The sequence below is a fragment of the Eimeria mitis genome, genomic scaffold (assembly GCF_000499745.2).
Source record: "Eimeria mitis Houghton genomic scaffold, Emh_scaff31, whole genome shotgun sequence".
In the NCBI taxonomy this organism is placed as follows: Eukaryota; Apicomplexa; class Conoidasida; order Eucoccidiorida; family Eimeriidae; genus Eimeria; species Eimeria mitis.
The window spans coordinates 1-27,848 of record NW_013571445.1 but is presented as its reverse complement, the minus strand read 5'-3'; the positions used below and the strand labels follow the sequence as shown (position 1 = coordinate 27,848).

Genomic DNA, 27,848 nt, shown 5'->3' with positions numbered 1-27,848 from the left:
ATTGCAACGCACCCCGCTGTAACGAGTGCAGCGGGGAAACCCCACACGCAAGCGCAACCATATGAAAGGCCGACGAAGAGCCCTCGGTGCGGTGTCTTTACTTGTCTCCTTCTGGAGTGCATCTTATTTTCTCTGCGTGTTTGCCGCTGCCATTGCACGCGTGTCTCTTCCTACGGAGGCAGCTTGGCTGTTTTGTACAGGTTGGTTGTTGTCTCCATTTCAGCCTCTATCGCCGTGCGTTTGCCTGCGCGTCTTTCTGTGGGTGCAAGCCCAGCTATCCCTCTATTGCTGTCTCTCTCTGCGATTTCCGTGTGTGTCTCTTGGTGCTGCTTGCGCCTGCTTCTGCCTCCACGACAGATGTTGACAGGGGGTCACTGCCCGCCGCAGCATCAGTCCACCGTACAGATACCGCTGTGGTGTGTGTACTGTCTCGCGATGCACGAAGCAACATAAGATAAGAGAAAAGAAGAAACAGAGACAATGGCAAATATATGCATGAGCACGCATGCATCAACTGATGGGATAAACGGCAGTCATTTGTATGCCTTCCTCTTCAGAGTACCTCTCAGTCGCCGAAGCCTCACAAGGGCACGGGACCGCGGCACTGCCTTGAGGTGAATGTAACATCCAGCCCGCTTAGTGCAGCACTTGGGCCTGGGCTTGAGAGAAGATGCAGGTGCTGCAGTTTCTCCTGCTGCTGGAGTTGCTGCAGGTGCTGCACTGCTGCAGCAGCCCCGCCCTGTCAACACACGATCGCCAGGCACTGACCCGCATGCCTCTCGGGCCTGAGGTCCGTTGGTGGCAGGTATACTGGCCTGTATGAGGCCATCGCAGGCTTTTTTCTTTGTCGCTGCAGCTGCAGTGTCCCGTGATGCATGCTGCTGCAGCTGCTGCAGCTGCTTGGCTGCATGCTGGGCCCAGAAGGAGTCACAATAGGGCTGCTCAAATGTGCCATCTGAGGCGGGGGGATGCAGCCATATGTTAAATGCCAGGTGTACTGGGTCTACATCTTGTCGACTATCTTCGCTGATGTTTGCTGCTGTCTGCTTCACACTGTTTCCAGAGTAGGAGATAACCTCATGAAACCAACTGGCAGGTAAATACACTGCAACGCATGCATACCCACAACCAAATATGCATGTATGCATGCATGCACCCACGCATGCGCACTTCTCCAGCTATATGCATGTATGTAGGCTGCCCTTCGGGTGCCTCAGGTGAAGCCGAGGGTCTGGGGCTTAGGGTCTAGTTGGCGTGTAGTGTGCGGATACACAACAGCTTCGGAGTCTCGACCCCTAGTGAGACAGATACATGCAGTTGCTGAAGAAACTAAAACAGACAGGGGAAGAGCAATTCAGGCTTACATATGTCTCCTTCTGTCACCCAGACACTCCAGAAGCGCTCCAAGCAGTTCGATGCTGTCACGGGGCCTTCCCATGAGGCTGCACAGGCAGAACACAGCCACAGGACGTAAGCAGCGGCTTAAAGCATATGCATGCAGCATGATATAAGCAGCCTGTTGCTGTTGCATGCAATGTACATCTTCAGTGTATGCGCCATGTAAACATCGATTGGGGCTGGATGCATACCTGCTGCACAACGCCGGGTGTTCTCGAGACAAAAATGATCAGGCGTTTCGCCTTCTTTTACGAGGCGACCCTAAACATGCAAACACAGCCCAAGAGCCGCATGCAGCGCATGCAATGCATGCAGGGAACGCAGTATACAGACACCCCGATGGTTCAACTAGAGCTGGGGCTCGGCTGAGGAGAGTCAACTGAAAGCAGCTAAAGGGCCTCAACATTTGGCAGCACACTTAAAGAAGAACAGAGCAACGCGCAGTGCAAAGCGGGTGGCTTCCGCGAGAAAAGGGGTTTAGGGTTTAGGGTTTGCGTGTGACTGACTTGGTTTATATCACCGTCGCTGCCTGCTGAGTCACCATCGTCACAGTCGCTGTCTTCACCAGCTGCAGCCAGCGCAGCTTCGAGACACTCGTCGAGGCTACCAGACAAAGGAGACAGACAGGAAGGCAGAACAGACAGAAAGGGATATACAGCAAGAGACAAGATGTAAACTGAAGGACACAAAGAGGAGGAGGCACATAAGCAACGCCAAAGAGAAACAACAACTAGATGGAGACGCACATGTCATGATCAGAGGAGAGAAAGCTGGCTATGAACAAACGAAAACAGGGGAGAATACAAAAGAAGTACAAACAAAAAAAAAACAAGAAACAGGAGTTCTGTGTACTGTTTGCAAAGCGGGCAAGAAAGAAAAAGGAGACAGAAGGAACATTGTTGCGTGCTTTGTGCTGCAGTGCACAAACGTGTTAAGACCTACTCGGCCTCAGCCTGGGCCAGTTTGTCCTCAAGAAGCTTAATCTCAGCGCTGAAGCCGCCAGTCTCCTTCCCGCTTGCTTCCGCTGCATGCAGCCCCGCCTTGGTGCTGAGCAGCTGCTGCTCCAACTCTCTTATGCTCTCCTCCAGAGCCATTTGCCGTGACCGCAGCACGGTGCCCTCATGCGCACCTGCAGCACAAACCCTAAACCCTAGACCCTAGATCCTAATATCCTAAAACCAGCACGTGCAATATCAACACCTACACCCAATGCAGCCGCCGCTTAAGACAAGAGACAGTCAAAAAGACACTCGGAGGTATCCTGCGGCTGTTGCTGCATCTAAACCCTAGACCCTAAACCCTTGACGAGCGAAGCATTCCCTACGCGTGCAGTCAATCCTCTAAATCCAAAACCCTAAGACCCAAACCCTAAACTATGAACCCTAAACCTAAACCCTAAACACTAAACGCTGGACTCTACAGCCACACCGAGGGGCAGCCCAAAGCCCTTCAACGAACCCTAGGCCCTAAACCCTAAACCCTAAACCCTAAACCCTGAAGGCTTGAATCGAACGCACGACGGGCACCCACCGTCTTCTCGAATGGATGGGATATAGGAAATAAGCCCATTAGGATGAATGGCAGGGCAGTTGGAGCTCCTCATGCAGCCCCAAGGCCTCAACAAACCGCAGAGCCGGGGGCTGTACAGCCGAAACTCCTTCTTCCCTACGTACATGCGCCACACATAACACATATACACACATCTCTATATATTATTAAACAGTATATATGTGTATACATTAGATGTATCCACATATGCATGCATATGTGTGTGTACGTGTCTATGTATATGAGTTTACAAATACATGCATTTATGCACATTATATATCTATACGTACTATATGAACTCTAAACCCTAAAAGCGCTCACATACCGCGCAGAAGACAATAGAAGTTGTCGTGGAAATCATGATGCAGCCCCGTGCTGCTCCCCTGGTTGCTGTGCCCCATCCAGATATTAAACTGGGAGACAATGAGGTGTCTGCAGAGCAACAAAGCAACCCATTACCCACCGCCTCATATACGTGTGTACATACACCCCAGATGTACACCCATAATAGCAGCAGATACACCGCAGCACTACGCCAGCAGCCCAAGCCCTTCAGCAGCAATACTGCTCCTCAAGCACGGCGTACGTACACCACAGCACCCAGTCTATCGCCACAACCCCCCAGCATCGCCTCACCCTGCCAAGGCAGGCGCCGTAGGGAAGTCCCCCGCCAAAGACCCGCTCAAGGGCGCGCCACATACAGCCTTGGGGCCTGCAGCACAGCCAACGCATCAGCGAGCGGCAGCAGCAGTGGTTAGCGGGACAGCCGAAGCACCAGCAGCGATATCGCCCACACAAATAACACAGCACCTTATCTAACGGCTATGCCCTGCAGCGGCTGTTCTTGCTGCTGCTGGTGCTGCTGCTGCAACTGCCAGCCAAGTCGCAACAAAATACGAGAAACAGATGCAGCAGCAGCTGCTGCCGCTGCCGCTGCAGGAGCAACTGCAGCAACATTTGCAGCGACAACCGCAGCAACAGCTGCAGCGACAACAGCAGTAGCAGATGGAGCCTTGGCGCGTGTCTGCTTGCAGATACTGTTGTACAGTTGCAGCCAATTAACGCAAAAAATGCAGCAAACGCAAACCAAGGCTAAAGAGAGGTGAAGAAGAGACAAATACCCACCATATTTGTCGCTGGCTATGCGCTGTGTTGTCACGTACAACGAAGTGTCCCCTCTCTGCAGCCTCTGCAACACCTCCCCAAAAGGCAGCTGCTGGTACTGTCCCTTTCCTGCAGCAGCAGTAACAGCAGCAGCAACAGCAACAGCAGCAACAGCAGACACATCGGGGCAATTCCCAGATGTAAACATGCATATACGCCTCTTAGGCAGCTCCCTAAGGTATGAAGCTTCTATGGGGCCCCACCGAAGCTGGGGGCCCCCTGGGCGCCCCTGATCTCGACGTCAATTGTTTCATGGCCGGCAGTCTGCTTCAGGTAGTTGAGGTCCTTCCAGTGCTTCAGAGCTCGCGCATCTGCCAGCGCGTCTGATGCTTGCATGCACGTTGTGGGGCTTTCCTCCCGCACCAGACGCAACAGACATGGCTTGCGAGGCTTGATATACAAATTGAAGAAACAAGAGGGGCACAACGCAGAAGATACACTCCCTGATGCATTGCTGCCGTTGTTGTTGTTGTTTTTGCTGCTGCTGCAGTTGGTGCTGCTGCTGCAATTGCTGTTGCTGCAGTTGCTGCTGCTGCCCGTGCAGTTGCTGCAGCACTGAATGTATTCATTCACCAACACCCGGTCGATCTCAGGCAGCGGCCCTCCGTTGGGGGTTTCCTTCCACGGGCAGAACCTGCGGCGCAAGCCTTCAGAATCGGTTTCAGGTGTACGTACACCGGGTTTTGAACCCTTTGTCTTAAACCCTACATTCTTTCCCTTTAGGCCTAGGCTTTGCGCGTGAAGTCTCAGTCTGAAGCGATACTTTCGGAGATTCCCCTACCCTGCATAGTTTCCTTTTATTGCTGTTCTGCTCCTTGGCTGTTCCTGCTTTCCAGCAGAGAATTTTGTCCTCTTTTGGCGTCTGCGTTGCGAGTCGTTGATAGCTTCCCGCACTGCCGCAGCTCCTGCCGTAGGGGGGCCCCCGCTCTTGTGGGGGCCCCTGTATCTCCCCCTTTTCATCGTGCCGGAGGCAAACAATTGGCGTTTTCCCTCCCGAGGCCCCTTAGCGAACAACAGCTGCAGCAGAGGGGGCCCAAAATGCTGGAAAAAATCTTTCGCGTGATTCTTCTCTCTAAGCAATCACCGAAATAAAGACAGTCAGAGACAAATACCCGTAAAGGGATTCAAAAGAAATATAGCCTTCATGCAGACAGACTTAATCCCCTGGTTGGGGGGCCCCTAATGCTCGGGGGGCCCTCACGGTCGGGGGGCCCTCATGGTCAGGGGCCCGCTTAAGGTCTTCCTGTCCTTCTTCCAAGGAAATGGTTGTGTAAAACTGTACACATGTGCATTAATCAATATAATGCGTTCCACTAAGGAATTAGTTCCATATTTGCTGTTGTAGTCAAGGATAGAGAAGAAACAGACATAGGCGAATCCCGCACTGCAACACGCCGGCTGTTAGAGAGGCAGTTAATGCCATTTCAGGTGTTCTTCGTCTTCTTCTGAATTGCCCAATGAAGGAAGGAATGATGTTTGCTCATTAGACTGCACGAAATGCGAAGTGCTTCACCAGCCGCATGCAATGCATCCCGAGAAAGCGGTATCTTCTTTTCGCTTAGCGACAGAACACAAACGAGCCGAACTGTACGTACACCTCAACCATTCAGCTCAACTGGATACATCAGGCAGTACAGTTCCCGGGGATAGCGTGGATGGCTGCAGGCCCATGTGGAAGTGCCCAAGGCGTGCTCGTGCGCGCCGTTTGCACAGCTACAACAATGTGTTGATTCATGGGGCATGAGTCTGCATGCTCCTGCATGGAGGTCCATGATTGGGGAGCTCTATCTATGTATCTGCAAACAGTTGTGTTCATCCGGCAGCACTGAGCAGTACCACGTCTACCCACGTGTGTACGGCCGCGAAGCGGCTGCTGCTCGACCCCTACGTCATGCGTGTGGAGCAAAACACAAGCACTGAAATACTTGTAAGCGTTCTTCTCTAGTGTGAGATATCTGCAGAGCCTCTGCTGCAGTCAGGGGTTGCCACGGTATCCGTTTTCCTCTGTTTGCTTCGGCCCTTCAGTTCTGTCGCGTTCAGTGACTCTTTCTCCTAACTAAGAAGTGTCTATACACCTGGCTACGGACCGCTGCCTCTCGTTCTGCATGCAGTGAAGGGTGGATGTCAGAGACAAAGTGAGGTCTCCAGGTGTACAAGTCGCCAGCAGTGGCAAAGCCGAAAAGGAAATGGGTTTTAGGGTTGACAGCTTTGGGCTTAACGTTATCTATCGATGGAATCGAGCGCCCTTACATCAATAAAACGGCCTTTGTTAGCTCTATAGCCATCCAGGCCTCTTCCCAGTTCACTGCGAATGTAGGAGGTGTATGTACACCGCAGATAGTTGAGGCTACGCTGCGCAGATGCAGCACAGATACGGCCTTCAACAACCCCGTTTCAGTGGCTCTTTAGCCTCTGCCTTCACAGCGCTATGCAGAGGCCAATGCGCTTTTGCTTCCACTGCAAGTACGGGTTGACGATGCTGCAACGCAGAGCAAGAGCAACAGAGACAGCAACAGAGAATGAAAAGCAACCAAATATAGAGTAACAGATGGTAGCGCGTCTGCTCAAGCCACTCCACGCAATAAAGGCAACCAACGCATGCACCCAAAAGGGGGGGCGACCCTCACCGGAAGATCTGAGGCTGCGCGGAGTTCGCCTCGAGGACTCTGTATATATGAAAGTTGTCTCCCTGCAGAAGATGCGCAGTGACACGCGGGAACAGCAGGGCTGATGAACGTCTGCTCCCTGGCAGCTACAAACTAAGCCCTCAGCAACTCACAGCAGGCTGGTACAGCTCACCCTGCCTGCAACCACTGCATTGGTGCATACATTCAACACACCCTACACTGCAGCTGCGCCTATTCTGCCAGCAACAGCAGGAGCAGCAGCAGATGGGTTTGAGCTAGACATGATGCGTGCCGTATGTCCACACGTTTACTGTTCCCTTTGGGCTGGGAGGATTTTATAGAATGAGAAGGGTGCGTCAAGTGCTGCTGCTGCTACGGCTACTGCTGCTGCTGCTGCTGCTACTGCAGTTGCTGCTGCTGCTACTGCTGGTGCTGCTGCTGAACAGACCAAGAAGAGCCGTCTACACAGTGTCTCCTATAGAGAGCTCACGTGTTGCTGGGCCAGATTCCACTCCCTGTGGGAGACCTCGAAGTAGCTCTTGTGCCGAGTTGTGCTGCTCTTCACCTCTACAAACGTTAGCCGCGGTGGGGCGCATGCACCCACAGGCGGATACTCCTGCAGCAGGCCAACAACACCCCACCCCCAAGAAGCGTTTGCATGTAATTCAATGTATGAAACCGCATGCATGCAGACGCAAGCCACGATGCAGCTGCGTGACCGGCCAGCAGCTTTCTTGAGGCGCCGTCTGGAGCCCACACTGCCCGAGGGGACATCTTGTGTTGCGTTTAGCCTCTCCTTTCGTCTCCTTGGAAAACGTACCTTGACAAGGATATCATAGCTCTGTCCGCTCTCGTGTTCTTCATTCAGCCACAAAACCTGCGCCGTCTTGTCTGCCAGCTGCTGCTGCAGCAGCCGCTGCAGATACCTGTACACTAGAGCTTCCCCCCTGCGTGCTGCAGCAGCAGAATCCCTTCCCCCTGAGGAGGAAGCCAAGAACGGAGCCACAGCCTCTCTATCCCTGCCGCAGCAACAAGCACACCGCAATCTATCGGAATTCAGCGCATAGAAAAAACACCTGCAGTAATGTATATATATATATATATATATATATATATATATATATATATATATATATATATATATATATATATATATATTCTACCGGGTTCTCTTCACTCTGTCTCTCTCCTTGTCACTATTCGGTATTTCTATATCTTGTTTGACTCCTCTCTCCCTTTATCTCTCCCGAGATTTGTCCCTGTCTACTCCCTTATCTGGATATGCGTGTATCTCCACCTATTCCCTTTTTCTCTTTCTACTGTCATGTAGCTCTCTCTCCATCTTTATCCCCCTCTATCCCTGTCTCTCCCTCATGTGTCTCCTAGGGCTCCTGTCTCTTTCTTGGCCTTTTCCTGTCTCAGCACTGATCTCCTGCTGAACTGTGTCCTCTTATATCTTTGTGTCAGTATCTTTGTCTCTTTTTCAAGTGTCTCTGTGTCTGCTTACTCTTGACGTAATTCTACGGCCTGCGCCTCGAACTCGCCCAGGGAGACGAACTGTTCCTCACTGAAGGCTTCTTGGAGACGGGAACCTGTCCCCTGTCCAGGTTGACTGTCTCCTTGGGGCCCCCATGCGGAGGGGGCCTCCGCTGCCCGTGGGTCTTCTCCCGATCTGTGCAGCGACCCGAACAGCGCCTCCTCCTGCAGTGTATCGACTCTGGGAGGAGATCTCCATGGAGAGCGTCTGGCTGCAGTTACAGCTGCAGCCTCCTCGGCGCCCTCCTCCCACCCAGCTGCCTCAGGAGACAACTCCTCCACATCACTGCTGCTGTCCTTGCTGCTTCTGCTGCTGCTGCAACTACTGCGACTCCCATTGCTGCTGCCACTGCAGCTGACGCGGCTGCGCGAGGCAGCGCCCTGCTGCCCTTCATCTCTGTCCCCTTTGCGCGCACCAGCAGCGGCGTCGTGTGATCCCTGCCTCCTCCGCACGTTCCCAGGGGACTCTCCGCTCCCTTCTAGAGGTTCCTTCATATCTTGCATGATTGTATCGACTTGTTCTGCTGCTGTTGCCGTCTCACTAGCTGCATCTCCTGCTTCTTCTGCTGCATCTGCTGCCTCTGTGTCTTGAAGTGCAGCAGATGCCGCAGGAATTGTCTCCGCAACGTCCCCGCTAGCCATAAGTACGAACCAAGCGTCGCGCAGCAACCACAGATGCCCCGTTGTACCCTCTTCTATTCTTCCCATCCTCTCGCTTGCTGCAGCTGCTTCCTCCTCCAGCAGCCGAAGCACCTCAGAGGCACTTGCCGTTGTGCCCTCTGTCAACTCAGCAGCAGAAGAACGGCTACCAGTAGCAACGTTGCTGCTACTGCTGCTGCTCCCAGCCTGAACAATCTCCCGTATACCTGCAATGCAGCGCTGCTGCAGTTCGGGGGTATCTAGGGGTTCATCCCAGAGGCCCTCAGCCTTGAGGCAGTCCTCTAATGCTGCTCCCACGATTGCTGCAGCAGCAGCAGTGGACAGTCTGCAGCAGAAGCTGCTTCTGCTACGCTGCAGTCCCTGCAACAAACGGAGCACGCCACCCTCCGGGGGCCGCATGAGCCACTGAAGCAACTTGTGCTGCAACCGTGAATATACCAGCAACAAAAAAGAGGCAAGAGGCTCATCCCTTCTCCCCCTTAGCGAAAATATCCGAGAAAACTCATTGAAAAAATCCCCAGGGAAAGATGGCAGCAGCAGTTCCTGCAGATCGTCTGCATGCGCTGCAGCAAACAACCTCCCGACTTGAGCATCGCTGTTCCTGCTGCTGCTGCTGCTGCCCTCGACTACTTCTAGCTGCACAAGAGCAGCACTCAGAGACTCGTGTCTTACGTCCCATGCCAAGAAGAGAGGAGAGGAGGCTCCAGCCGTGTCCTCTGTCTCCCACCTGTTCTGTCCGTTCAAGCACTGGCTGCTCCAGGTGCTGCTGTTGCTGCTGCTGCTGTTGGCAGTGCTGGCGCTGCTGTTGCTGCTACTGGCAATATTACTGCTACCGCTGTAACTGGCTGGGAGCTCTTCGTCTCCTTCGAGGATGTTCTCCCACTGCAACGCTGCGGGACAGGCTTCCCAGGGCCCCGTTGCCCCTGACTCGACGCAACAAACTCTGCTGCGGAGTTCCCTGCAGAGCAGCAACAACAGACGCTGCAGCAGCTGCAGCCAGCACGGCTTGCGCATATCCTCAGGGGACTCCCCTGAGATCATCTGTTGCTGCTTCTGGCGGTCCTGGAGCCACTGGCGCTGCAATAAGAGGTAGCGGTGTGTGTCTCTGCGGAGGAGGTAGCGTCGGGCGGCCGGCAGCAGCAGCAGCAGCAGCCTCTGTCTCAAGCCTTCGAGGGCGAGGCCTTGCGCCAGCTGTCTGGAGTCATAAGAAGGCGCCCTGAGCGGGATCGTCTCCAGCGACGATGCCGCGCCACGGAGACACAGAAGAGGAGCCGCAGTCAGCTGCACCAAGCAGGCAGAGCTGAGGGGCCCCACAGCCAGCCGCTGCTGCAGCAACTGCAGCCAGGCCTGCAGCACGGGTTGCCGTCCCTGCAAGCCCTGGTGCTGCAGGCGCCGACTCACCAGAGCATCGCAAGCACCGCACAGCTTGCCGCCTTCGTCTTTGCTGCAGTCGCTCACTGCAGCAGAGACGGCGAGGTCTCCCCAGCTGCATCCAGCCCCACAGTACCACACAACTGAAGGATAACCGAGCCCCTTCGATTCTTCGCCCCACATTGATCTATCTCGGCCATCCCCAGGAGGCCAGTCAACCTCGATATCTCCTCGCTGCACTGTGGATCCTGTAGCTGCTGCTGCTGCTGCACCAGCCTGCAGCAGCTCCCACAGCCGGCAATCCCGCGCTGTCAGACGCAGCCACATAGGGCTCCCCACGGGCAGCAGCCGCAGCTGCAGTACGCCGTTAGAAACATTAGCGGCACAGCGAGGACCCTTGGAGGAGACAGCGGAGGATGGAGACAGCTGAAAGCACGGGACCACAGGAAGCCCTCTTATGACGGAGTGGAGACTGAGGCTGCTGCTGCTGCAGTGTTGGTCGAGGTGCAGCAAGAGCGCAACTACATGCAACAGCAGCCTGCTGTCAACGCACTTAACCGGGAATGCTGATGCTATTGCTGCCGCTGGTGTTGTTGCAGCTGCTGCTGAACCTGAGTCATGCACTGCAGCAAGGGGCGACAACGGGCTTGGGCCGTCGTCATTTGCAGCTGCATACCGCCGCAGTTTGCGGGGCCTGCCGGGCAGCGCATGCGTAACCTGCCGTTGGTGTGTGCCAGTAGCAATTCCTGCTGCTGTCGCTGCTGTAGCTGTTGCTGCAGGCGTCGCCCTTCCCCCTTCACCCCCCGAAAGTACCCTTCCTGAGTTTGTTAGCCGAGCCAGGGCCTCGACGCAGTCCTTGAGGGACGGGTATTCTGTTACGCACAGATCTTGCAGCAAAAAGACATCCAGCTCAGCAAGCCGCAGCTGCTGCTGCTGTTGTTGCTGCTGTTGCTGCTGCTGCTGTTGCTGCTGCTGCTCGACGGAAAGCGACGGCTCTGTGGGGCGAGGCTGCGTCACCTGAGTGCATTGTCTGTCCAGCAGCAGCGCGATGTCCTCTAAAGGCCAGCACCTGCGAAAGGCTGCAAGGGGGGCCCCCAGCGGAAGGCGGAAGATCGACTCAGACGGTGCCCTCCAGCTGATGCAGCAGCCAAGAGTAGCTGCAGCAGCAGCAGGATCAGCAACAGCGGATTGTTCTGAATCCCCTAGCAAGGTCGCGGGGGCTGCAGGTTGCGGAAGCAGCACAGCCTGTCCGCAACTGCGGACAGTCCAGAGGCTGGGCTGCTGCTCTACTGCTGCCGTCACAGCGCCAGTTGCTGCTGTTGTTACCGCTGCCGCTGCAGTCGCTGCTGGATGCCGCATACGAGCGAGATACTGCAGCAAGCCAAAACAGTCTCTGACAACTGTGATACAGCAGCAGCAAAATAAGGAGACGCTGCGGCCTCCCAAGTGCTGATACAGGCAGCTGCAGCTCATGAGCTTCTCGCTGCAGTCGCTGCTGTTACTACTGCCTTTGCTGCTGTGGTTGCAGCAGCATCGCCCTTCCCTGCAAGACGCGTCAGCTGCCGCTAAGAAGCAGGCCGCCAGGGAGAGAGGCGCGTCGCGTGAAGACGTTCCTCCAGCTCCGCAGCCATTCACGCCGCCCATGCTGCCGCCGTCGTTGCTGCTGTTGTTGCTGCTGTCCTTGCTGCTGCTGCTGTCGCCGTGGCCTCCTGCCCCCGGCAGAGTACTCGCCACTGGGCTTCTTCCGCGCTGCAGATGAGAAGAAAGAGACAGCAGCACGTTTGCAGCCGTCGCCTCTTCTGGCATTCGGTGGAGTCCCTCTGGTTCCTCCCTGCTGTATGCACTATGTGCTGCTGCTGCTGCCCTGGCTGCCTTGGCCGGCGTCAAACGTTCCTCCAACCAGTGCGCTGCACGCGACAAGCACCCGCAAGCAAACAGCAAATCAAGTGCTGCTGCTGCTGCAGGGCCCTCCGGTGAAGCTGGCAGCAGTTCTTCAATCTCAGGGGTGTCCAGGCAGCTTCCCGCGTCGGCTAACGAGTCAAGAGCGCTGCTGGTTCTGCTGCTGCGCAGCGGATGCTGAACCTCCACCCCAAGCTGCTGCGGCTGTTGCGGCTCTTGGGGCTGTTGTGGCTGCTCCTGCTGCTGCAACAATCGTTCCGCTAGAGGGTGCAGATATTCTACCAGCCGTCCGTACACCTCGACGCACTTGCTCGTGGGCGCTGCTAGCTCTTGCGGCTTACGCAGACCCACGAACCGCCAGTGCCAGTGCGCGTTGTTGCTGTTGTTGTTACCGCTGATGGTGTTGCTACTGCTGCTTCTGCTGTTGCCCCTGATGTCGTTGTTACCGGCGCATCTAAGGCACGCGCGGGGTGAAGGGCTGTCGTCTCTGATGGTGTGGCATGCAGCAGCACTTGCGGAGGGATCGGCAGTGCTGCTGCTGCTCCTGCTCCGAGTGCGAATGCTGCTGCTGCTGCCGGAGTCGTCGACCAGATGGATACAGCGCTTCTTGCTATTCATCCGGCGAGGCGTGCCATTTGCGCTGTTGCTTCTGCGTCCCATCGGCGGCAGTGATCCTGCTGCTTCCTCCTGGCTATCCGTGCTGCTTGAGCTGCTGCTGTCCGAAGAGCTTTGGTCTCCCTCACAGTCGAGCACGAAGAGCTGCTGCTGCTGCTGCTGTGCCTTCCCGCCCTGTAATGCTGCGGTTCCAGAGATAGATAAGGCGTCACACGCAACTGCCGGCAGCCATGCACTGCAGCGCAGTTGCATAAGCAGGGAGGAGGTTGCATCTCCTCCGGCGAGAAGCGCAGCCACCGGCTGCCGCAGTCCTGAAGCGGCTGCCTCCCATCGTTCGCTACAAGATGAGCTCTCCTGCTGCTGCTGCTGCTGCTGCAGTGTGAACTGCCCTTCTGCCGCGGATGATGCTGTTGCTGCTGCGCCGGAAGCACATAGCTGCCAGCGCAAGCGCTTATAGTGCTGCCAGCGCTGCTGCGCCTCCGCTAAGACTCCAACCACAAGACGCAAGGAAAGGCTTTCAGCTTGCTGCAGCTCTCGCCTGACCGGCAACACCCGTTGCAGCGGCAGCCGCACCATAGTCTGTACCTGTTCGCTGCAGCTGCCGCTGCTGCTGTTGTTGCCGCTGCTGATGCTTCCGGCAGCAGCAGTAACGGCGGTAGCGGCGGCAACGAGTCGCTCGAAGTCGAGGCAGACGAAGTCCTCCACCAACACGGACACACCTGAGGAGACAGCGGCTGCAGCGGGGTCATATGGTGCATCGGAGACATCCCAGCCTTGCTGCTGAAGCGCCGCCTGCAGCCACTGCAGCCTCGGGGTCTCCCACCAACGGGACAGCTGCACCAGCAGCTCCTCTGTCACACTGCAGCCGCTGCTCTCCTCAGGTACTGGGACACCATTCACGGCGGCGAGTTTGATGCGTGAAGTGGCGTTAAAAACCTGTTGCTGTTGCTGCTGCTCGTGCTGCTCCTGCTGCAGCTTCTGTGGCGGCGCATCGATGTGCAGCCAGTACCTGACAGAGGAAACCTCCAGCAGGCGCTGCAGCCCGACAAGCTCACAGAATTGCCCCCAAGTGGGAAGAGAGACAACTCGGGAGTACGCAGATGAAAGGAATAGACAATCGGGAAGCAGCTGTCTGTAAAGCTGCAGCAACATCGCCTGCTGCTGCTGCTGCCTTTGCTGTTGCTGCTGCTGCTGCTGCGTGCTCTGTGACCCCTCCCCCCAAAGACACCGCAGCGCCGGCGTGCCCAGGGCTACCCTAGTGCCCTTGTCAGTGCAGACGGGCAAACGGAGGATCTGCTGCCTGCATACGCTCCTGTCTACCTGCATCAAGGCCGCCAGGCTGCGACAGTGGTAGACGAGAAAGAAGAGATAACCCACCAGCTCACTCTCTGTTGTAGTATCTCCCAGGTCAGGCTGCTGTAACAAGGGCAGCAGGCGCTGCTTCAGCACCTGCTGCGGCCGCAGATAATCTATGCCCAGACTCCGTAGACACCGCACCACGCGGGATCGCTGCATCATGCAGTCCGCTGCCAGCTGCTGCTGCTCCGTCTCTGAAAGCACCTGTTGTTTATGCGGCTCATCCTGCGCCAGCAGCTTCAGATGCTCTTGCTGCTGCCGGTTGTCTGCTGATATCGTCCACGGTTCCAGGACACCAGGGTGTACGTACACCACAAGCTGACTCCCGGTGGAGCTCTCAGTGAGTCCCCCACTCGCCCCATCGCCGAGGTCTGCCCTCAAGGGCTGTGAAACGCTGCCTGCTGCTGCCGCTGCTGCTGCTTCTGCCGCTGCGCCAGGCGCAGCTGCGTGCGGCGGGAGGCACAACGTCAGCTTCGCGTCGTCTGCTGCAACGAAGCGCCCGCACACTGTAGGGAGGAAAGGAATGCTCCGAAGAGCTCCCAGAGCTGCCCGCTGCTGCAAGGACGGTTGCTGCTGCATACAGACGCTTTCGAGCACCAGCAGCAACCGACCGATTCCTTGCGGCTGCAGTATGTGGTCAAGGTGCTGCTGCTCCACCTGGCTGCCCGGGCCCTCCTGTTGCAGCCTGACGAGACACCGCAGTATCTCTACTACATCCCACGACCCCAAGTCGCTCACCCCGAGCGAACGGAGGGCGGCCGGCTCGAGATGCTTCAGCACTCTCGGGTGTACGTATACCCGACCTATGGCCCTTTCCAACAGCCAAGGTGGCACTGGCCACCCTGTCTGTGCGCTGCACCCGCCGCTGCTGCTGGTGCTGCTGTCGCTGCCGCTGCTGCTGCTGGAAGGACACAGAGACGCAGTAGCATATGACCCGGAAGCACTCTCGCCTGCACCACTGCAAGCGAGCACTGCGCGTGCTGGGCAGCACCATATAAAGTCCTCAACGGTAGTTGGTGCTGCTTGCTGCTGTTGCTGCAGTTGCTGTTGTTGCTGTTGCAGTTGCTGCTGCGCCTCAATACAAGGGTTTACAGCCAACAAACACTCTAGCTGCTTCACGGCAGTTAGTGCAGCAGCCGCAGCATCGCCAACCATTCCCGCGGAGCCCCCCGCAGCCCCAGCAGCATGAACAAGTGGAGCAAACAGCAGCAACGACTCCTGCAGCTCCGGGTGGGCCGATGTGCATACTGAGAGGGCTGTGCAAAGAGCAGCAGGCAGCTGCTGCAGCAGCCAACAGTTCCAGCTGTCTCCACACCTCAGGTCTTCACGTGAGGCAGTCAAACTAAAGGCGCCCTGAAGAATGAAGGGCAACCCAAAGCCCCTCACGGGCAGAAAACAGTGCAGCGGCCACCCCGTGCTGTGGCCGCTGCTCCCATCATCATTGCTGCCGCTGCTGCTGCTGCTGCGATTCGTGTCCGATGCTACTGCTGCAGCAGAAGGATGCGCAACTGCTGCTTCCGGAGTCGCCGCCGCGTATCCATCTGGCGTTAGGGGCAGAGCTACTACAAGAGGCTCGTCACTGGGCCCCGCAACAGGGGGAGACCCTACCGGTGTGTGGCTCACTAGCAACCAGTGCTGCTGGCGCTGCTGCCATTGGCCGTCTCCTCCCCTGCAATTGCTCCAACGGTCACACAGCAGTGGAGAAGTCGACTCCAGCGCACGGCGGCAGGAGGTCAGGACAACGTGCTGTGCACAGCTCGGCAAATCATACACGTGCTGCTGCTTCTGTTGCTGCTGCCTCTGCTGCTGCTGCTGTTGGTGCTGCTGCTTGAATACTGAAGCATCGATGCGTGAAAATGTGTGTTTTTTGAGCAAGAAGCAGCTCTTGTTTGCCTGACTGCGACATGAGACTCGACGGACCCGGCGAAGGAAGAGGAGACAGTGAGGCTCCACCACCGAGAGACGGCTCGAGAGGCTGTCTCCTTCCCTCGCCCACCCTTTCTCTAACGCTGGCCGGACAGGTAGCCAAATGATCGTCCGCCAGACGCGTATAACCGCTTCTGCCGCTGCTGCTTCTGTTGCTGGCGCAGCGGCTGCCGTTGCACCTGTTGTTTGCTGGGAATGCGGCGACAAGATGGAGCAGCAGCAGTCATTGCTGCTGCTGCAGCTCGCGCTGCTGCTCGTTTTGCTGCTGCCTGTCTTCGCCAAGGCCAGAGGGTCCTGCGCAGCAAGGAGCGCTCCCTCAAGTGCCTCCGCTGGAAGGAATCTTCTCCAGTCCCGCGAGGGCAGTGGGTGAGGGAGCACAAAGCCGAGGCCACTGCTGTCCTTAGCCGAAAACTTCAGTGCAACTCCTGTGCACGAAACGATGTGAGGTTCATCCGAGAGGCTGAATACAGACTTGAAGCCCACGCCGAACCTGCCTATGCGGCGAACCTTACTTTGCTGTCCTTGCTGGGGCTGCTGCTGCTCCCGTTGCTGCTGCTGCTGCAGCTGAGGATCTTTGGTGCTGCGTGCCACGTCGCACAGGGCCCGCACGTCTGCTGGTGTGAAACCTCTTTCATTATTGAAGACACAGAGGCCTTCAGGGAGGAGCTCGAAATGCAACGACGGGACTGTCAGGGCGGGTATCCGGGAAAGAAGGTGCTGCTGCTGCTGCGGCTGCAGCAGCAATGCTGCAGGGGGTAGCGGCAGCGGCAAGGCGTATACGTTGTCGTCTGCATTCTGCAGGAGCTCCAGCTGCAGGTGGCCCTCTGAAGAGTACAAGTCCCCGGCCAGGCGGCTGAGGGCTCGGGTGAGCCGCTCCCGCTGCCTCCGCAACACAGCATCAACAAGTGTCTCCTCTGCAGCAGCAGCAGCAGTAGTACCAGCAGCAGTCGCCAAGGCTGCATCGCCGTTGCTGCTGCTAAGGCCTACGCCGAACTCCTCAGTCCGCAGTCGAAGCACAAATTCTTCAGGGCTTTCATTCCCCCACAGATCCGCCGCAGGGCCGGCTGCCTTCTCAGCTGCCAGCGTAGAACCTGCAACCGCAGCAGCAGCGGCACCAGCTGCAGCTGGAGCAGCTGCTAAAGGGGCTGCTGCTGAAGCAAAGGTGCCCGCCGCACCCTTGTCTTCAGGCTTGGGACGGTCAGATGGAGCTCTGCTGCGCTGGCGTGGCAGCAGCAGGATCGTATCGCCGTCATCAAATAGTATCCCCACGCTAGTGGTTGTTGGCGCTCCTATTGCTGCTGTTGTTGTCGCTGCAGCTGTTGTAGGTGGCGCTGCAGCATTTGCTGGTTTTACTCCTGCAGCTTGGTCATGCTCCGCTGCAGTGACGCCGCCAGTTGTGTTGCTGCTAACTTGCCGCTGCTGCTGCTGCTGCAGCTGCGGCTGCTGCTGGGGCCTGAGTGGGGGCTGCTGTTTTGCCTCCAGCGCCTTTGGCTGCTGCAGTATCTCCAACGCAGCCAGTACTTCGTGTTCAGGCAGCAGCAGCTGCATGCACCGCTGCAGTGCCCCATGCAGATGGGAAGACAACGGTCTGAAGGCTGCCCTCGTTCCCAGCAGCAGCAGCAGAAAGGCATCTGTCTGTGCGCTTCCGCTGCTGTGCGTGGCTGCTGAAGTCGCCTCAGCCACCTGCATCTGCTGCTGGCAGCAGAACGTTGAAATAAACACAAAGCGCTCAGCAGCAGCAGTGAGGACCCCAGAGCCAAAGACATCCACAATTGGCGCCAACAATACAACAATGCACGCATCTATCAGGACCCTAGGGGCCTCCAAAAGAACTCTGCAGCAAAAGTCCCCCCACGCTTGCTGCTGCTGTTGCTGCTGCTTTTGCTGAAGGTCGGCACGCTGCTGCAAATAACTGCGGACTTCGCTCTGTAGAGTTGCCGGGTTATGAGAAGGCAAGCGACGAGCATCCCAGACGCTGCTGTTGCTGATGCTGCCGATGCACTGCCGCTGCGACTGCGGCTGCCACAGCAGAGCTGCAAGCGCTGCGACTGCAGCAGCAGCAGATCTACTGTTTAGGCTATCCAGCAACTGCCGTAGCGTATCATGCGTGGGGTTGGGCACACGCACGATGCTCCCCCCCTCAATGCTCACGAAAACATTCCGACTAAGCAAGCTACTGCTGCTACTGCTGTTGCTGCTGCTGCTATTCCTGGTTGCAACAAAGGGCGTACTGCCGTGGCGGCTAAGGAAGGACTCCAGGTCCCCAAAAGACGGCTCCAGTGTGTCGTCCCAGCTGCAAACAGTGCGCAGGTCGACGAGCGCAGGAGCCGCGTCGATGGCCATCGCAGCAGCTTCCCACGATAGAGCTCTCTGCTGTTGCTGGTGCTGCTGCTGCGACACCAGTCGCTGCAAGCAACGCTCCACCGCGGCTGCCTGCTGCTGCTGCTGCCGCTGCAGCTGCGGCTCCTTCGCACAGCTGCGGGAGCTCTGCGCAAGAGCTGCAGCGATATCCCAAGGGCTGCACAGCGTGGCTGCCAGGTGTATGCAGCCGTGGGCTTGCCGTTGCAACTCAGAAACCAAGACATCCTGTGCAGCACGCGAAAGCGCTCCCTCACTCCACAGAGCGGGAAGGGATATGGGAACCCCCGCCTCAGTCGAGGGCCGTAGGGGGGCCCTGGCGGGGACCTCCATTACGGACCGCCGCAACTCTGATATGAAGAGGTCTAGTGCTGCTGCATCAGCCAGCGGTCTGCTGTTTTGCAGGGCAGATGCAGCAGCAGCAGAGAACTGCATCCGCACAAGGTGTACACACACCCTGTATATCAGCCCCGTCTGCACAGAAGCCCCTGCCGCAGACGCTACTGCTGTTGCTGCCGCTGCGGTTTGCAGCACTAATAAAGCAAAGCGCACATAAAGCTCGACAGACGGGTGGCCTGCTGCAGCGTCTCCACTGCTGCCTCCCGCAGCCTTTAGGCGAAGCCCCTCCTCCACAGCAGCAGCAGCAGCACCCGCGTCCTCGCGCTGCAGCAGTTGCAGCAGAGTGTGCACGGCGCCGGACTCTGCTACAGGGAACACAGCTGCCTCCAGTGCATGCAGCACCTTGAGAAGCCCCTCCTGCTCCCCCTCGCGTGCGTCTGCGCGCTGCAGCTGCAGCGGCAGCTGCAGCATGAGACGGCTCAGAGCCTCTTCAGGAGGCACAGAGCAAATGGAATGCCCCCCAGAAGTTCCTGCGGCTCCATCGCTGCTGCAGCTGCTGCTGGCCTGGTCATCTGCAGCCGATCCTGAACCATCTTCCGCGCGGTGCTGTCCTTGCTGGTCTTGTTGCTGCTGCTGGTGCTGCTTCTGCTGCTCCGCGTTTTGTTCCTGGATATCTGTCTGTCCCTGCGCTTCCTCCTGCTGCGGTTCTTCCTGCTGCTGTTGCTGCTCCTCCTCCTCGATCTTGTCTTCTTGCGGCTCTTCCGTTCGCTTGCAGCCGGCCGAGGAGGGGACGTCTGGTAATGCGCCTTTCGCCTTCTGGGCGAAACGCATCAGCAGGCCGACAGCAAGTCCGGCTGCAGCACGAGCTGCCGCAGCAGGAGGAAACCTGCGCAGGAGCCGCAGCCACAGGTCTTGAAGCAGCGCCTCGCAGCTGAACGGCTTGAGGGGGACAAACGCTTCGCTCGCGAGTCTCAGTAGCTCTTGCTTGATGAATGCGCTGATAGCCAGACGAAGACTGAACTCCCGATGAAGCGGCAAGCCCCGTTGGTGCCGCTGCTGCTGCTGTTGCTGCTGCTGTTGCTGCCACACTGCAACAGCCAGCAAATGTGAACATAGCGGGTCGCGGCTCGGGCAGCTGCACTCGCATACCGCTGCGTCCACAATCCGGCAATTCGCCCTGCATGCACAAGAATGCAGGGACACCATACGTCGTAAACCACACATGCATATATATATATATATATATATATATATATATATATATATATATATATATATATATATATATATATATATGAACCCATTGCTAGGGAGGTGCATGCACACCACGCTGCAAAGGCCAAGAAGAAACACATTGTTTATGAACCAAAAACATTGAGCAAACTCACGTATCCGAGTCGACGATGAAAGAGTCTCTGTCTGCCTCGCTCGGTTGCACACCATCTTCTTCGCACGCAAAGCGCAGCGCTTTCTGAAGCCGGCCATCTCGCCACTTAATTAAACCTGATAATTCAGGCAGAAAACAGTCTGCATTCAGTTCAAACGCATTCCTGCTGCTGCTGCTCCTGCTGCTCATTCCTGTTGTGCTCGGCGCTGGGGTAGAAGATTCAGCAGCTACAGTGTCCATGCGGAGCGTTCCTGTACCCTGAGGCCTCCCGTCGCCAGGCCTCGGTTGCTGCTGCTGCTTCCGCTGCTGCTGCTGCCGGTGGTGCTCCTGCTGCTCCTTCTCCTGCTCTTGTTTTTGCTGCTGCCAGCGTTGCTGGTGCTGGTCCCCCTGTTCTCGCCGATGTGTCCATTGCTGCTGCAGCTGTGACTGCTGTTGCTGCTGATGCGGCAAATGCTGTTGTTGTGGCTGCTGCTGCTGGTGTGGCTGCCGCTGCGGGCGTTGCTGCCGTTGCTGCTGCTGCGCAGCCTGTCGCCGATTGTGGTGTTGCTGCGCGTGCTCAAATGGGGCTCGAGCCTCCTCTTCCGACTCGCTGCTACTGCTGCTGAGAACAATCTCTTCCTGAGGCCTTGGCGCTGCGGCAGCATGGCGAGGTGTAGCTCTAAGCGCCGCAACTGCTGCAGCAAACGGCGACCGAAACTGCGGCGCACGCCGACTGTAGCAGCCCCCTTGTGGGGCTCCGACCTCTTGTTGTTGCGTTCCTTGTGATGAATTTGCAGACAGCTGTGGCTGCGGGGGGAGTGTTGCGGGTTGCTGTTGCTGCCTGGTCTGCTGGTATTGCAATGGAACAGCAAACTGCAACTGCTGCGGACTGGCAGGCAGGGGTGGAGGGGGTGGAGGAGTGGCCTGCCACTGCTGCTGCTGCCACTCCCGCTGCTGCCAGTGCTGCTGCGGCTGTTGCACCTGCCGTTGCTGCTGGCGTAGCTGATGTTGCGGCAGCGGTGGCCCTGATGATTGTTGCAGCTGGACATGGGCCTGCACGTTGCTGTATGTGCTTGCATCGTAGTGCATTTGCCCTTGGGAGAGAGAATACGGGGGACCATGCCTGCCTCCCTGCACGGGAGGCTGGGGCCCCCCATAGGGCCCCTGAGCAGGCGGAAGTCCAGGCCGCATCCCACGGAGGCCCTGGAAGGGGCCCTGTGTAGTTTATGTGACCGGAGTAAGATGACCTTTTAACTTCTAAGGCGGCCGCTTGAGGCCCCATACAGCTGCTTGACGGGTAGGGCCCCCCAGGACCCTGGTTGTGTATGCGGACCACGGGGGCCCTTGGCTACCCTTCGGCAACGAGTAGCAGTCATCTGCGTATGATGTTGTTTATGTTGTTAAATTGTTTTTTAAGTGGCGATGAAGGTTCATGGGGAACACGAGGAACACAGATGCCGACTTGCGCATGCTTGAGCGGCTGGTGTAGCGTGCCTGCTGTTAGCATAGTAACATTCACTTGGCCTCGGTATGTTGCCTGCAAGCGAATACAAATGCTCTATTCGTGTATACAGAGGTAAAGCATGCAGTGAAGGGAGCTTCGTCGAAGCTTCCTTGTGTTCACACTCGAGGCTGGCGTGGATCGCCACCTGCGCAAAGCAGCTGGCGATGCAAGCCAGCAATTTAACAGCCTGAACAACATCATGCGTAAATTGCTGTTACTCTCTGCGCACTCACAGCATCCAAGGGACGCGGGGAGCCGCAAATACACTTAGGCTGCCTCCTTCCCCGGTACCCCAGACCCTGAGCTTAACCCCCCACTATGCCTTGGGAGAGGGGTGAGAGGTCAGCTGTTTCCGAGGATCGCTTACCTCGAGTCTTTGTCTTCATTCCAGCTGACGTACCTCCTTGAATAGGGCAGGAAAGCACGCTTGACACTTGGTAGCACCGCATAGTGCTGAACAGGCTCAGCAAGCAGGACAAGTGCTCGACAATTAAGCGCCCTATTCTGAGGCCTAAATAAAGACAAAAAGGGGTTTATTTAGGCCTCAGAATATGGCGCTTAGTTGTGGCGTGCTGCCTAAAGGCGAAAGAGGGGTTTAGGAATGTGAAGGAACATAGTTTGTGTCAATGGATGTCCTTCAGTGAGACGGGTGTGGGCCCGCATCACATGGAGTGTTTGAAGCCACCATGAATGTTCTTCAAACTGCGCAGCCGTGTCCTCCACTACTCGCAGTCCCCCCTGAGCACTTGCATGGATGGGCCCAGTTGGGTGCGATTAGTCCTTTAGTGCAGTGCCTACTGCTGAGTGCAGAACCTGTACTGCCAAACTGCGGCGGAGTTAATTGCAAACTCCGCCGCACGCGTCCGGAAGGGCAACGCACTGCATGGGTGTTTCTTTCTCCAATGGTCCCTCTGGGAAGAGACCGAAGGGCTGAACATATGCCTTCTCACTATAACGTGCCATAACGTGCCTGCTCTCGTGTGCATGCCCATGCACGCGGGCACGGTTTTAGCTGTCCCAAAAGAGGCATCAAAGACCTAGCGAGCTGCAGTTGTTGTCGTGAATCGTAACTGACCCTAGCTACATAGGCAGAAACACCATTTACACTCGCATGTGCCTACTATACTTGATTGTCTGGCCTGTTGCTGCGCTGCATATGAAGAAACGTTTGTGCTGCTGGAAAACCATCACCCCCGGACAAAACGCAAGCACCCAAAACTTAAGCCCAGAGGAGGTTTGCCAAACGAACTCAAGAAAGAGAACCATTCGGCGTTCAACAATATTTCATATGAGGGCTAAAGCAACAGCCGCCTCTCTTCTGTCCGGGGAGCGTCTGCAGAAGTACGCTTGCCGGCTAGAAGTGGCATTACTCATGGGCTGTGCGTTCCTCTTGCGCCGTTTGGCTCTCTTCGCTGGGTGTCTGCTGTTGCTGTGAAGAAGCTGCAACCAAGATGGCGGCAGCCTCCCTCTCGGGAAGGGGTGTACTTGCGACGGTGTTTGCTGGGCCGGCGAGTTGAGACAGGTCGTGACCGGCGGGGAGTTTAAGACGAAAGAGGGGTTTGCGCTTCTGTTCAGGGCCTTCACTGCTTCGAGCAGTTGGACAATGCGGCCTTTTGTTTGTTTGAGAAGTGAGCGAAGTGTTGGATGGAGCTTTATCGTCGACCGAATCAAGCAGGTTCTTCGCCACCGCCAAGCAAATCTTAAGCCGCTCTTCCATGCTTATATGGAAGCTGAGGCCTGCAAGATACATTTCATGATCAGTCATTCGTGGAATTCCGAGATGCCCGCCCAAAGGAGCGGTGCGGTTCGGAGGCGTAGTGCAGTGTGTGTGGCAAGGCGCAAGCGTAGATGCGTTTGACCCTGCGGTTTCCGTTGAAACCGCTGGAGTGGCTGGTGGCGCGAGCGGAGACAAACTGGTCGGGGCAGGAGTAGAGGTGTTTTCTGCTGCTGCAGTGTCCATTGCAACCAATGGACAAGCTGGTGGAACCAGCGAGGACAAACTAGTCAACCTGAACGGACAGGAGGAAACAGAAGGAGGTACGGCAGGTCAACTTTTGGCCTGCTACAGGCGAGTAGTTTAGCTCTATTTGCCACAAACGAGCCCTACACACACAGGGCTTCCGGGAAGGCGGACACCCTATCCAGATGAAGTCAACACAGACGGCAGGTTACAACTGCCCGTGAATACAGCATAGGAGGAAAAACAGAGAGTATTAGGAGGAAAAGAGAAGTAAACCTGGAAATGGGACACTTACGCTTCGGTATCAGAGACAGCAGGCACTTCAGCCCTGGGTTCTGGTACTAGCGCGCCATCACTGTCGGCCATGGCCATCTCGGGCTTTTGCGGGCTCGTCTGGCAACTACTAGCCGGGCTTAAAGCGAAAAGAAGATATTTGGAGTGGCTATACGACTTCTTTACTATGTTTTGTTGCATCCTGAACTGCAATGCTCGCTGCATTTTCGCGAGAGTCCTTCGAACGGTGGTGCTCACAGAGACGAACGAGACAGCCGAAGCCACACAGGCAAGAAAGAAAAGCAAGTGGATGCAAGTTTAAGGTTGTTCCAATAGAGAAATCAATCTTTATCGAGAATTACAGGCTTATAAAAGCGAAAAAGAGTGCGTGTGATCAAGTAGGCTAGCTGAGTTGCTTCTGCGGGCCCAGGTCACTGGCCCGCCAAGCGCAGGCGTTGTCGGTCCTCAGTCTCTGCGTCCCTCGTTGCCGGTTCTCAGTCTCTGCGTCCCTCTGCATTTCTCTTCCACTCGCTGCATATTCTGTCGAACCGCTTAATTGTTTTAGTGTTACTTCCTTCAGTCCAGTCGCGCAACGTAATCGATTTCAAGGTTTTTCGAGGGGGCGGCATGTGACCGCTCGATGCGGAAATGGAGACACCGCAACTTGCACTAGAAGGCAGAAATGCCCCCTTTTATAGTCGATGAGCAGTTACACCTATGCTGACTTGCCTTCTTAGATTTGTCTATGGAGACATCTGCTTAACAGCCGGCATTTCAGGCAACAGGAGGACCTCTTGGAACCAATGGTCTGGACTGAGAACAGAGAGACACGAAGAGCCTTAGGAGCTTGAGCAGGCAGTTTTCTGGTAGATAGGTTGGGAAAGCTAATGTTCCAACGTCCGAGAAGGAATGGATAAAGATCTACGGCATCCTTATGGTGGTCAAATGCCCGGGCGCCGCTGCACACCCAACACCCCTAACGCAGCAATCATTCGAGCACAATACTCCATAGGAATCGAGCACACGGGTATCGATGCATGCTCGCTATTGTTGGTGATGGGTCAACGTATGCAATATTTCCGTGGCAAGCAATATCTGGGTTTAAATAACGCATGTTAAGCAAATAGTTCGTCACATTCCGATGTACGGGCGGCGGCAGGCTAAATAAACAATGACAGTATTGTTTATTTTACTCATCGCCCCCCGTATAAGGTCGGCAAATGCCTCGTCATGTCTTGGTCTGTGAGCAGCGACCAGTTGCATGAACACTAGGACAAGCTTAATTATGTGTCAGCGAATAAACGCACAGTACAGGAACACAGCCACCGTCTAGCAAAGGGAACGACTAAAATGTACAGCTGGCTGGAGGCTCAGGCACAAGCCAACACCAAGCCGACGGAGGCTTTTCGTTGCCCATGAGAGCGTGGTCGGCTGCAGGTATGCGAAGAGTTTCTGTCTTTACTAGGGGAGCAGGAGTAGCTGCAGCACCAGCAGCCACTGCTCAGGCAGCATTATAGGCAATTCCGAGAACGAAAGGGCCGGCTCTAGAGCATATGCTGCATCCTGCGCGTACATAACAGACGGTATATCGTCGCTGCAGCTGCTACCCGCAAGAATAGCAACAGAAGCAACAGTGGCAGGCGGCCACTCAACTGCTGTGGTGCTATACCATATGCGACGAGCATGAGGCCACCCCTTCCGCAAGCTCTCAGTACTGAACAATAGCCCCTGTTGTATGTTTACCTTTTTTGTTTCGCTTGCGTACTCACCAGCTCGACAGAGCAATTTGCATGAAGCAGTCGCTGTGCCAGATGCAGATGCAAACGGGGGATAGCTGCTGCAGCTGCTATCTGCGTAAGTAGTAGCATACGCATCAACGAAAACAACAAGAGCGGCAACAGCAGCAGGTGGATTCCAAACTGCTGTGGTGTTAGAAACCATAGGAAGGGGGGAAGATGCCGTTCGTTTTGGAAACTTTTCTTTGCTGCACAGCATCACACGGTGTTTGTTTCCTTCTTCGTTTTTGCTTGAGCATTCGCCAGCCTGAGTGCAAGCTCTGCATGAGCAGTTCACTGCTCCACAAGCCTTTCGCATCAGCTGCTCGTTGTTCTGCGTGCTGTATGCATTAGATAGTGCAAGCATATGTGTTTGTGACTGGCTGCCGTTGCATCAAGGTGAACTCTGGCCGTTTGGTCGGTGCGTGTAGGAAGCGCGGAGACAACAGGGAAACAATCTAGTTCGCAACAACGGCGGCGCGCACCAATTGCTTGCCAGCAAATACAACCAAATCAATTGAGAGCAGGCTCTGCATGACATTCATTTGTCCGTGTGGTGGATGCTTCCTGGAGAGACAGCGGCCTCTCTGCTGTCCTTGAGGAGATAGCAGTAGGGTACTTCCTAACCAGAGGTGGAGTTTCGCATGTGGTGCAGCTCGCGTCTGTGCGGTTCTGTGTATGAAATGTATGAAGTAAGACGATTTGGATATCAAATTAATGGTATAACCAGATGTGAGCATTAACACTGAAATCGAAGGTTAAGCAAATGAGGTAAACAAATTCGAGCGTCAAATAAGTAAAATACGCAGCGCTAACTTCGCAGCAAAAGCAACGAAGGGAGGGAAGTAAGAACGCATATTCTTCACAGTGTTCATCTCACCATACTTAGATATAGTTCTTGCTATTCAATATTGACTTCCGTCTACTCCATCTTCAAGTATGGAATAAGTGGATAAAACAGATGCGAACAAGAAGTGCGCATATACACATGTCAGCGTAAACTAGCGTATACTTGAATATGTTTATTTCATCTCCACATATGCTTCTTTCATGCATCTCATATATAAATTCACGTATTTGTTTTGCTCATATTCAATATGCTTCTCTCATTTGCTCCGCGTTTGCTTCAAGGATTTCATATCCAGCACGTGCTGAGTTCGTCAGCACGTGCTGCTCTTTGCAGCACCAACGAGGAGTAGCACCAGAAGCATTAGCGAAAACAGCGACGGTGGCAACAGCAACAGGTGGATTCCAAACTGCTGTGGTGCTAGAAACCATAGGAAAGGAGAAAGAGGTCGCTCCTTTTGGAAACTCTCCCTGCTGCACAGCATCGTACGGTGTGTGTTTTCGTCTTCGTTCTTGCTTCAGCGTTTGCCAGCCTGAGTGCAAGCTTTCCATGAGCACTTCGCTGCTTCATATGCCTTTTGCACCACCTGCACGTTGTTTCCCGTGCTGTCTACATTAGATAATGCACGCATATGTGTTTATGTGACTGGCTGCCGTTGCGTCAAGGTAAACTCTCCCCGATTGGTCGGTCTTTGTAAGAAAAGCAGAGACAAAAGAGAAACCATCTAGTTCGCAATAACGGCGGCGCGCAGCAACTGCTTGTCAGCAAGCCTAATCAAATCAGTTGGAAGCAGTATCTGCATGGTATTCAAAAGGTGCAAACAATGCATTGTCTCTGGCTGCACACCAACCACTTAATCAACCACTTGAGCACACACGGCATCCCAGAGCCCCAGCAACAACCGCAGACCCAGTTAACGAGCATCTACACGGCAAAGGTACTTGTCGAACGCCCGTCATGCAGCCCATACCAGCCCAGCAAGCACATGTGAGGAACGCAAAGAATATTTTCACGGCACTTAAGCTACTCAAATGCCTCGTCATCGACTAAGCTCACAGCGGTGCACAAGATGAATGAGCACAGTGGTACCACAACGAGAACTTCAAGTTGACCAGACCCCAATTTTGTAGGTGGTGTTAAGAATGCAACGACTTTACACTGGTACCACAACGAGAACTTCAAGTTGACCAGACCCCAATTTCGTAGGTGGTGTTAAGAATGCAACGACTTTAGACTTCTGAAGAGCTTAAGGTAAGCTAGTCATCGGTAATTCTACGGGCGGTGCATGAGATTAATGAGCACACTGGTAGCACCACTAGTTTATCG

At 55.6% G+C, this 27,848-nt stretch overlaps 2 protein-coding genes across 2 annotated transcripts; both read right to left on the bottom strand.

Annotated features, from left to right (window-relative positions):
• Positions 1 to 533: 533 nt before the first annotated feature.
• Positions 534 to 21,252, bottom strand: EMH_0032570 (SWIM zinc finger domain-containing protein, putative; the record flags this gene model as incomplete). The annotated part of the gene is made up of 16 exons (XM_013498006.1): positions 534 to 1,105; positions 1,365 to 1,442; positions 1,590 to 1,659; positions 1,905 to 2,001; positions 2,341 to 2,527; positions 2,929 to 3,063; positions 3,272 to 3,378; positions 3,583 to 3,658; positions 4,072 to 4,179; positions 4,314 to 4,744; positions 6,361 to 6,462; positions 6,738 to 6,799; positions 7,228 to 7,353; positions 7,558 to 7,684; positions 8,245 to 19,974; positions 20,186 to 21,252. 16 exons carry the CDS (start codon positions 21,250 to 21,252, stop codon positions 534 to 536), a joined length of 15,075 nt encoding a protein of 5,024 aa, XP_013353460.1.
• Positions 21,253 to 23,033: 1,781 nt separating this feature from the next.
• On the bottom strand, positions 23,034 to 24,125 carry EMH_0032460 (uncharacterized protein; the record flags this gene model as incomplete). Its single annotated transcript, XM_013498005.1, has 2 exons — positions 23,034 to 23,676; positions 23,923 to 24,125. 2 exons carry the CDS (start codon positions 24,123 to 24,125, stop codon positions 23,034 to 23,036), a joined length of 846 nt encoding a protein of 281 aa, XP_013353459.1.
• Positions 24,126 to 27,848: the final 3,723 nt, after the last annotated feature.